This window comes from Micropterus salmoides, unplaced genomic scaffold (assembly GCF_014851395.1).
Source record: "Micropterus salmoides isolate LMB-PRFRI ecotype aquatic unplaced genomic scaffold, ASM1485139v1 Ms_hic_scaffold_7, whole genome shotgun sequence".
Lineage (NCBI taxonomy): Eukaryota > Metazoa > Chordata > Actinopteri > Centrarchiformes > Centrarchidae > Micropterus > Micropterus salmoides.
In genome coordinates this window covers 32,912,461-32,923,839 of record NW_024044459.1, presented here as the reverse complement: position 1 = coordinate 32,923,839, position 11,379 = coordinate 32,912,461, and the positions used below count along the sequence as shown (strand labels likewise).

The 11,379-nt window shown below is 41.5% G+C and overlaps 1 protein-coding gene across 5 annotated transcripts; it reads right to left on the bottom strand.

The window, feature by feature from the left end:
• Positions 1-1,075: 1,075 nt before the first annotated feature.
• Positions 1,076-9,042, bottom strand: cabp1a (calcium binding protein 1a). Of its 5 annotated transcripts, none has more exons than XM_038704632.1 (8): positions 8,137-9,042; positions 4,619-4,804; positions 3,054-3,084; positions 2,733-2,876; positions 2,520-2,629; positions 2,337-2,411; positions 2,175-2,247; positions 1,076-2,072 (listed from the first exon to the last, which is right to left on the bottom strand). In XM_038704632.1, exons 1-8 carry the CDS (start codon positions 8,947-8,949, stop codon positions 2,047-2,049), a joined length of 1,458 nt encoding a protein of 485 aa, XP_038560560.1. In that variant the 5' UTR covers positions 8,950-9,042; the 3' UTR covers positions 1,076-2,046. The 5 variants fall into 5 exon arrangements, with proteins under 5 accessions (XP_038560560.1, XP_038560562.1, XP_038560561.1 ...); XM_038704634.1 differs by lacking the exon at positions 8,137-9,042 and adding an exon at positions 5,836-6,043; XM_038704633.1 differs by lacking the exon at positions 4,619-4,804 and having other exon boundaries at positions 8,137-9,039.
• Positions 9,043-11,379: the final 2,337 nt, after the last annotated feature.

Below are 11,379 nucleotides of genomic sequence, written 5' to 3'. Positions count from 1 at the left end.
AAAATTGTTTGTCGATATTTGCAATAGCAGCAAAAACTCCTACAAAGTCACAATGTTTCCACGCAGTAGGCTACTTTACATAAGCATTATGTGAAACATGTACTGCACCAGCTTGCACCAGTGTTTCTCCAGAAGACAAGTGGCCCAGAGGCTGCACATAATGGTTCAGTTTTATCGTGGGTGTTTCTGTGCCTGCAACAATATCTCATACATAGATGAAAACTAATTCTTGCACTGAACTGCTACAACACAGGGCTGCACACAAAAATTAAAGTTGATTAGTTGGTCATGTTTACCTACATTATCTTACAATGGTGCACATGTATTACCAAATAGTTTTAGTTAAAGGTTAACTGTGAAAGTAAATTACTGCATGTAAGAAAATACTTACAGTCTGTCACTGCTTCTCAAATAAAGCAATCTCTTTATGAAACAGTTCATGCACACTGTGTTTAACTATATGATATGTCTTTAGTAATATGTGTAAAATAATATTTGTAGTGTAAAACATTTGCAGTCAAGGCAAAATTAGCCTAAAGTCACACAGGGACATGTTATGTTGTTATTTTCATTTAAACAGTGGATAAAACACATGCCTTTGGTGTGAGAGGTTCAATCCACCAATGCGTCCCTAAGCAAGACTCTTAACCCCTAGTTGCTCCAGAGACGTGAAATCCATCTTACGTATAGAAATTCTAAGTCGCTTTAAAATAAAAGCGTCAACTAAATGAATAAATGTAAATTGCTGGTTCTGTAATGTTGTGGCAGGTGAAGCTTACTCAGCTGCAGTTGTACCAAGACAGATATGAATAATGGATACTGTAAGGAGGTTAGTCCTCAAGACATGCAGTGACAGCAGGTCAGTGCTACACTAGTATACTGATAATAACATTTCCACATTGACTTCATAGACAAACAGTAAAGATTAAGAAGTCCAAGATGAAATTTAAGATCCAACCAAAAATAAGCTGTCGTTTACATGTTTTGGAGTATGTTACCGGTGAAAAAACAAACTGAAAACCGACTAAACTGCGCTTAAATTTTCTTTGGGAATTTCACCACAGAAAAAAGGGGCTCAAATGTAAACACCTTTTATTTTTCTACAGTTAACTTCGCGAAATATTTTTTTCACTTTGTTAGACAAAAATGCAAATGTGCATACTGAATTTAATAAATTTCTCTCTTTGGCATGCATAAAAATCCGACAACACAGATGTGTGGAACGCTACCACAATTACAATCATATTGACGTTGACATACAGTACAGGTAGGACATAATCACATCCACTGTAAATACAGTTCACATATGTCATTCCTACTGTCTCTCAGGACGCTATGGAGACGTTATGGGCGAATAACATATGTGAAAATGTGTTTCAGAGTTCTGTTTCTCATTAATATCTCAGATCTGCTTCTTCGTTGCATGTAGTTGTCAGACAGTGATGCTTTTACAGGGCTGGACTTGCACGCTGAAATATCACAGATGGTCACACAGTTGCAATAAAGGTGTGATATTGCCACATGGGGCCCTTCGTGGAGCACCAGTGTCACAAGACATTCCACTTACAATTTCGAATGTAACACATACTGCGTGAAAAAAATGAACTGAAATGTTCAACAGTGCACTGAAATTATTATTATTATTTTTTTTTTTACAGACATTCACTCTATCATTCTGACTTTGTACATCAAAGGTGACATTTTGCAAGACACTTAATTTTACCATGTAGAGGATGAGACAAAGACACCAGCAATCTATCCACACAGGAAGTTATTTAGTGAGAATTAAAGTGCAAAAAATATAAGTTGAACAATCTTCTGCTAGGCTACAGCAAATTCTGCCTCAGTTGAACTGGAGGCCTTTCAGGAAGAACACTTATTGACTAAAAGTGTGAGGTGACTCCTCGCTCCATAACATTCAAGGAGTTTTAATTCCAGTGTCATTCAGATTCGGGTGGCTCAGAGATCTTAGCATGTCCTCTGTCGTACTTGGTCAAGTATAGAGAAGGACACAGCTTCACATTCAGGACCGATCATTTCATGATCTTAGCGAGACATCATTCGTACAAACTCTGTGAAAAGAGAGGGAGGGCAGGATGAGAAAATGCAGTAGTTGCTGTAAACTCCACAGCATATTTTAAGTAGGCTAAATAGTTTGTAAAAAGGGGTTTTACCTTCAAAGTCAACAAGCCCGTCACCGTTCAAATCAACATCCCTAAGGATATCTTCTACTTCCTTTAGACCCACCTGGGAACAAACAGTTGGCAACAGTTGGTGGAGCACCACACAGAACGGTTTAGAGACGCTCTGTTCGCTCTCTCTGATCCAAATCTTACCTGCTGGCCCAACAACTTCCTCATGGCATCTCGGAGCTCCGATGTGCTTATGGCGCCATCTCCGTTAGTGTCAAACTGAGAACACAAAAGCAGTAGAACAACATTAAAATTGGGAAAGTAAATAGTAGAATTGACCAGAGCTCCAGAAACCTGTGATCTAAATTTGAATCCAGAGACTCTTACCTCTCTAAACGCGTCTTTTAACTCTTTTATTCCAATCATGTCTGCAGTTTCGGCGAGGAGTTTTGGGCCCATCAACTCTACAAAATCCTCAAAATCAACATGACCTCCCACTTCAGAAAAAGAGATTTTGGCACATAATTTCAAACCACAATAAACATACAAGATACAACTATATGCATGACACGTAAATACATAAAACAGTTAATTTCTTACAGTTCATATTTATCTGTTGGCTCAGTTCAATAAGCTCCATCTCAGTGGGCATGTATCCCATGGTTCTCATACAGTTTCCAAGGTCTTTACAGCTGATGAAACCGTCCTTGTCCTTGTCAAACTCTTTGAAAGCATCCCGCAACTCTGGAGAGCAATAACAGAAATATAATTTTAATTACATTATTTTGCATATAGAAATACAAATTCTGGTGCCACATGTTAAACGCGTCCTTCTTTTCATTTGGCTTTACTCTTTTGGTTTGTTTTTTTGTGCTTAAATTTAGTAAAGACAGAGATAACTTTAAAGAAAGAGAAACTTACCGTCCATTTCTTCTGGCCGCAGCTCTCTGTCCTATTAAAAAACATAAACATTCAATCATTGGTCAAGTACAGAAACAAATTCAGCACACAACAGTCATCATAATCACACATCACAACACGAACACTCATCTGCGCATGAGCTACATGCAAACATACCACTGACAATGCTGTGACTCGAGTGATGCCCAGATCTAAATCGATCTTCTCCATATCAATCCTCAATCCTCAATCCTCAACTTAAGGATCCCGAAAAAAAGAAAGATGAACAGTAGACCAAGACTATCTCACATCTTGATGACAAAACCTCCAAGTATAAATAGGCTGATCCCTATCAAGCGTGACCGGGAACCAAGTTCACAGAAGAATGTGGCTGTTTCTGTTTTTTTCCAACGCTTGCTTACAATGAACACAACCTTTAAAGGGCAGAAGAGAGAGGCAGACAAATCCCAGAACGCTCATGGGTTAACAGCAAGAGCAATGAGAAGTCTAAACACTGAGTGATGACGTCAGGCCCGAACGACTGTCTGACCGGAACCACTGAAAAAACGCAGGAGGCACATGAGCCTAAGCAAGGATAAACAGCCAATCCAACATACCTGCACCATCGACACTGTATCTGCATCCACCGTCATCACTTACAACCACAAGTACAAAAGATTAAGGCCACTCTCTTCATGCAATTAACCTACTATCTGTACATGTACATTGATTTATCTGTAACCATTTAACAGTGTAGACAAGGAGATACACGACCTGTGGATTATGCAGGTGGGGTTGTTACTGAGTACCGGGAAATACGCATATTTGCTTTCTTGCCAAGTGTTAGATAAGATAGATTCCACTCACATGTCTGCACAGTAAATATTAAGCTACAGCCAGCAGCTGATTAGCTTAGCTTAGCACAAAGAGTGGAAACAGGGGGAAACAGCTAGCCTAGCTCGGTTTGAAGGTAACAAAATCCGCCTATCAGCATCTCAAGAACTCACAAATTAACAGGTCACTTCTTGTTTCTTTAAATGTCAGATACGACGACAAGAAATAGTCCCGCTTATAACGCCCTATATTGAGCTGACAGACATGAGTGTGGTATCAATCTTTTCATCTAACTCTTGGCAAGAAAGCATACAAGCAATTTTCTTAAAATGTCAAAATATTTCTTTGATGTTTTGTGCATTCACTATACAAAATACAGACATGAATATCTGTGAAAGGCAACAAAGGTGCATTTGCATCGCTACACCAGGTGTAAGCCTGAAATGTTCGAAACGGCAGATCTAATGTGAGTAACACATTTAATGAATGCTGTTGTATTTATAGGCATTGCATTTACTCTTGTTGTCGTTTTCCAAACCTGTGTGTTCCCTACTGACAGCCGGCAAGAAAGCAGTCAAAAGCAGTCAAAAGCAGCAGGAGTGGAAATAGTAAAATGTTATCATAGAAAAGGCAATGATAGTTGCTGTGGCAGCTTGTTTGATAATGATAGAAATCCAATCCAGGTTAGGCATAATGCTGATCTAAATGCAGACAGGTGTGGATAAAAAGGTTGTTTGTCCAGACTTACGTACAGCCTGCCGGCATGTGGCCATGCCTTTACTCAGGAAGACACAGGTTTGCCCCAGTATGTTGCTCACGAGAACGCAGTTTTGTGTCATGGAAACAATGGACTGCTGATAAGGCCCAAGATACACTGCCTGGCTCATCTCCTCACAGGACAGCACCCCTCTGAATCTCCTCTCAGCATCCTGGAGCATCTTTCCAGAGGGGTGCAAAGACAGTGTTAGACATCTGTAGCAGCTTCAGAGCAGAATAGAACAAGGAAAGTTGAGAGAGGATGTGTGACGTCAATGTAAACTCTCTACGCTCTTGAAAACAGGCAATAGATTAAATGCAAAGACCCGTACTTCTCTGTAAAGGTACTATATGTGTTTGCGTGTGTGTTGTACAAGTGTGTATGAGAGAGAAACAATGTTGACAGTAACATGCTAGAAAGGTAAATGCATCAATAACACAGCATGTTGCCAACTTTCCACTCATCATTCATAACAGTTTACTTGCCACGTTGGACGGACTGGCACCTCACACCTATACACTGTCACAGGAACAGTAAACATTCTCACAAGCAGAGAAAAGACAAGCTAAAGCAGCAGGGAATGGGCTACATGTGTTCGCACATCACACAATAACATTGTGCTCTGAAGACATTAGAACAAGTTTTCTTCTGTGGGACTGTTACGGAGGGGTATGTACAGTACATACAGTCCTTTTTATTAAATAGTTCCTGTTGAATGCCAAAGGTCTGCCAGAGTCTGAAGCCATTAATCTAACATGTTTAACAGAATGCACTCAAGAGCCAACTACGAGCAGTGCGGTTTCAAAATAAGTTTCAACTCATACAGTCATTTCCATTGCAAACTAACAGTGAGGATATTAAAACTCACAAAACACGTTGATTCTAGAATAATCATGACACATGCTGACTGTTTTTGAAAAAGCATATCCTACAAAACAAAAAAAACCCACAGATGAAAGGTGTTTTGGACGTTTTTTTGCAATATGATGACTGACTTCATCAGCATCCATGAGTAAGTTTGAGCAAAAAGAACAAATGCAACTGCACACGGCTACGCAAACTTATAGACATTAATATGGCACGAAACATTTCTGAGAATACAGCACAACTGTCCAGTTTCATTTACCAGTGCACAGTTTCAAATGCACCGTGCAATCCACCAGACAAATTAACTGGATAAAAAGACTAGCTGTAATAGTAAAACAATCCTACCGTTCTCAGAGGCCAGTCTAAGCAGTTTCCCATACCAAAGGAGAAAAGAGACACTGAAAAGGACCATGAGGGCTTTTTCTCCCTTGAGTTTGCAGTTTGGATTTTGAGAGGAGTGCAAACTCTGGTTTCAGCAAGACCCATGAAGACTGGGGTGCTAGCCTACAGCTGATAAAAAAAAAAAACGTGAATCGCACTGTACTGCACAATCTGCGTATCGGAGTAAATGAAAGTAGCAATAGTGAGAGCACCAGTGGCACACAGTAAGAGAGAGAGAGGGGAGAAATAAGAGTGAGGGTGAGAAACTAAATGAGCGAGGGAAGTGGGCCAAGGAGGGAAACAGAATTATGCCTATTAAAGGAAAAGTGGGTGATCCACTGTCTGTGAGATATTTCACCCACTGTCACACTGAACAAACTGTTATGGTTATTCTGTGAACAACACAACAGCTCAACATGGATTCACAAGAACCAAACATTAGAATAAACAAGAGAAATGGGTTAACGGCTACTAGCTTCCCTGTAGGAAAATATACTAACAAATGTGCACCTGACAAGTGACTTCAGGCTCACACGCATATTGTGAGGCGTTTGCTCTTTCCAGGCTATGAAAACCTGCACCAGGCAACTTTACAAGTACTGTCCTCTGTAATGATCTATTTTCAGTCTTGCTGTCTTCCTCACCTGCACAAATGCTAGTCTCATTTGTTTATTTGCAACCTTGAGATTGCATTTAAATTCATATATTGCACATTATAATTCTGCACGTGCCTGCATGTTTTTCTTGCCTTACACCCCCACACATCATCCTCTGCCCAAGGTCACTCTGACCTACAGCAGCCACATGGCACCAAAGAGAAACACATAAAGACGGACAGTGTGAAGAATACAATTACTGTATAGTCCATCTGTTACAGGGAAATTTAGATCTACACATGTGCAGAAGGAAGACAGAAAATACAGATAGCTAGCGAGTTAATTCTTCTATCTGCACAGAAAATTGGTGATTTATGGATGGTTTAAACAATTCTCATTCCCAGGTCCCATTTTGCATGTCAAAACACAGAGCAGTAAAAATCCACTTTACTTTGAATGCATTGTTCAGACAAAATGCCAAAGGCAGAGTGTGTATTTCTCAAACCATGCGATACATTTCTGTCCGCCATTGAAATCCTCTCCATCTAGCTGTCTCATCAAAGACCTTTTTCAGGTCACACTAATGTTTTCACAGAGCTGCTCGCAGACTGACTCACGGGTTATTTGTAGAATAGGCTTTCAAACTGTAAATACTAGATGACTTTAGAAGAAGTCTGATCTCCGTGCTCCCATACTGAGCCCATTTTATGGTTGAGAACCTCCTAATTCAGCAACATACGTAAATCCCCTGCCGATTCATGATCGGATGAATGTCCAAACACCCTACATGGAAAGAACTAAACCCTGACTTCTGAAGAAGAGAACAGGAAAATGCCCTCGACAATAAACATATCAGGAGTTCTAGCAGCAGGGCGCAGCTTTGTGAGGATTTGCAATGTAAAACTAAAACTGGTTGCTTTTACTGCCTTCTCTGTGAGTAAAAAACACATGCAAAATCACATCACTGATAAGAATCCGAGAATATTAAGCTGAGCTCTTCTCTTTTGTAGAAATAGATTTAAGGCTCAAATATAGAACCTCCATCTCCAACTGGAACATCAAAGTGATATCCGTCAAACGCAACGACGAAGGAACATGAATATATTTGCCTTTGACCAAATACACATTAGCACATCATATATTTCTACTTCTCTACACTAGAACATTGTATTTGTCCCAGCACCATCCAGTTTATTAAGAAAGAACTGCCTGATTGAGAAGGTCTGTAGGAGGTAGTACTTTTTTACAAATTACATAAGAAATGAATGTGTAGTAAGCTTTTCCCTCTCTTGTCTGTCCAGATATGATAGTGTTTGCGGACTGCATCACAGAGCACATTAGCGTTTATTGATTGCAAACCGGATGTCAGTGGAGCCAGAAGCCACAGTTAACCACTACATCTTTTGTTGAACATTTTAGATGAAGCCTGCCGCACTAGTGGCACCCATTCAAACTGGTTTACAAAACCAAATGATCCTCAGCCAATGCTTCTATTAATAGAATAGGCTCTTTAATATTATTTGGGATTTGGGTTTGGGGTGTCACTGTCACAGCTTGTCAGGGCCCCCAACATTTCCAGGGGCATCCTTGCACTTCACACACTTCTGACCAAACTGACCAAACTAATACATTCATCCATTCATCTCCCTATGTTTTTTAAGGGCCTTACCTGCCCAAACAGTGAATTGAGGATGGTGCGTAAATTGATATCAGACGCAGAAGAAGCAGCGCTGGACCTCCGGGAGCGGCGAGAGGACCTGCTGGACAGCGGGACCAGGGAGCAGGAGGACGGGGATGGACTGATGACCTGACCGTCGCTATTAGCCAAACTGGACTCTTTGTGGTCCCTCGGCTCACAGAGGGGAGCCCTGTCGTCGTTGCTGTCCGACAGAGAGGGCACCCTGGGGACAGGGCGGGTGTGCCTGTGACAGCGACGCGGGTGCTCAGGTTCAGGTGGTCCTGTTGCCGGTGGACGGTCCTCCCGGGTGTGCTTCCTGCGATGGTGGTGCCGGTGTGTGGGTTTGGATGACCTGCAGCGCTCCCTCACACTTCGGTCCGCCTCGCCGTTCGGCTCCGGCAGGTCGGGAACTTGGCTGTGAGGGGCATGTGACTTACACTTGCCCCGAGTGGCTGCATTATTACTACTGTCCGGGCTGCCGATGAGGGACGGATGGCACAGGGGTCTCCGGGCACTGATGTCGCACTCGGCCGACCAGAAGGACTCCTCGGCTTTGCTACCGCTCTGGAGTGCGGCGGGACGGTGGTGATGCTGGTGCTGATGCTGACTTCTCCGGCTCTCCGCTGTGCGTTCAGGGAGGTGTGTTGGTCTTCTCGCCGCCGAGGATGATTTCAGTAAGGAGGTCGTGGATTCAGATTTGGGAAAGGAAGAGCTCATTGCTGCGGATCTGGTCTCGTCTGCCTCGGTGGGTTGATCATCGACATGACAGACCGTTTTCTCTCCATTGTCGACCCATATTAGCATATCAGAGAGCCTGAGTTAGGCTACATTTCACCACCTGACTGCTGAGCGGCAGCGCGGCCGACGCGCGCAGACAGCGGAACCGATCGGGGCACACACGTCGCCGCAGAGCGCGTCACCTTTTCATTGATGTGAATGCTGGTCTCTGGCATCGTGGCGATGACGTAGGTGGGGACGGTAGTAAGATATAGGCTTCCAGTGGTCGGCAAACTTTTCCATGACACAGACCAACAGACAGACCAAACACACTGACTCATAAACTGTTAAAATTAGGCTTTTGTTGTTACAGAATTGAGAGGGCGTTGTCCACAGTGCGCAAAAAAATAAAATCATTCAGGGTTTAGAACAACACATCCTTGAAACTACTACAATCCAAATAGGCTGCTGTACAATAACTATATTTGTGAAGCCATTGCTGAATTGTTGTTAGGACAATGGCAGTAACGTGTTAATTCAGCTCTATTTTTATGGTTTGTGATGTCATGTTGCATAAGATTGTACTACTGTGAACAGATTTTCCATCACTTTTGTCCTCCCAGTGGACAAAATATTAGAGACATAGTATTGTATTTTATCCAGGGCCTCATTAACCTGCTATGGGGCCCCAGGGCGAAAATAAGCCCCCCCCCCCCACACACACACACATTGAAATGTGATTTGTGCTTGTGATAGTAGAAATTAGTTTAAGCACATGAACACATAATGTTTAAAGAAATATGAGACAGGGCCTCAGATTGGGTAAAAATGCAGGAGCCCTTTTTTCCAGTTTTAATTGTGCTTTAGTGGCAACAATTCTGTAATTTATCGAATTACCACTTTTAATAGTATTATTTATGTATTTATTTTATTGTAGATTGTTTATACCGATGGACCTTATTCTTTCTTTTAATTCTCAACTGCATATTTGTAGTTATTATCATTGTCATTATAATTTGTCAGTCATGGAGAAGGGATGTAAAGGCTGGTTGGGGTGGTGGGTGGGACGGGTCTATTATTAGAATTGTTCATTATTATCATGTATCTTTTGTAATAATGCTCAAAATGCCAATAAAATATGTTCCTTAAGAAATTACCACTAATTGCCGCACAGACAACCTGGGCCTTTAGGGGACCCGCAGACCTGGGGCCCCAAAATAGGTAGTTTGTCAATTCCTCCCAAAGTGACACATGAGCGTTTCCCTTACCAGTAAGTCATTAAACACATGGTTAACTTTGTGACACAGTCGCAGTTTGGTTAAGTTTAGGCAACAAAACTACTTTGTAGGAAAACATTGTGGTTTGGGTTAAAGTAAGTACATTATGTAAGTCACATGATGCTATTTAATTTAAACCTCAAATAACTCAACATTTGCTTGGTTTCACATGGGACTTGAACGCCAGCTCCGTCTTTACATGGACTTTCTCGCTCTTTATAATACATCACCTGACTTCCTCCTTTCCTTCCCTAATCAGCCACTCTCTTCATATACCAATCCACTTACTTTGTTCCTCTGTCAATTTCTCCGTTGCTTTACACCAGCGCCTTCAAACCTGTTACCTGGGACCCTGTCACTTGTACTCCCTGCCTCACAGTCCTGTAAGCTTTGAATCAGCTCTGCCTCCACCGTCTGCATTTCGGTCCTACTGCTGTGGTGACAGCTTTTTTTGTACAAAATGTCAAAACTTTCTGATTATTTTTATAGTGTAAACATGGCTGTGGTGAGAGTTTGAACCCTAAAATAAGGAAGAATAACATTATTCTTGTTTCTAAGTTAAACTGTAACAAAAATGCTGAAAATAACTTGTCTTTTATACAGTATGTAGAAAATTTCTCTCTGATCTGTCACATCTGACAGGTCATTCAAAGACATGGCAGTTGAGACTCAACCACTTCAATTCGTTGCCTTTTTTAGTTGCCTTTAAGAACAATTAACTTCTGAAATATTTCTGGCATTAACCGCCTCCTGTGCGGATTGAATATTATTCCTGCAAATGAGAACAATCTCTCAACCAGAGCTGAAGAACAACGATGTTTGTGTTAAATCGAGCAGAAAGGTTGGTTATGAATTGGTCAAGTCATATATTATATTTTGCCCTTGTCTTGTTTTATGAATAATGTAGAAAGTATTTTGAAAATACAGAATTACCCCACTCTAAAGTATCTTGTTAAAATTACATTTGAATAGTTGCTGCCCTGTGAAATGCCAATTTCAAAATAATTGAAATACTGCCACTCTCTGAAGACACTGTTTTTATTTAACACACCATTGCCTCAGCATTTTAGTGCCCCTGGCTCCCTATCCTCCAGGGGCAGTGCAGGCCTGACAAGAAATAACAGCAAAAACAGAGCAATGACAACTTCATTGCATGCCTGCGCCTCCCTGAGCAGCTGCTATAAAACTGCATCTAGCTGAGAAGATGCTACACAACTCATTTTGTCCGTAGAGCACATCA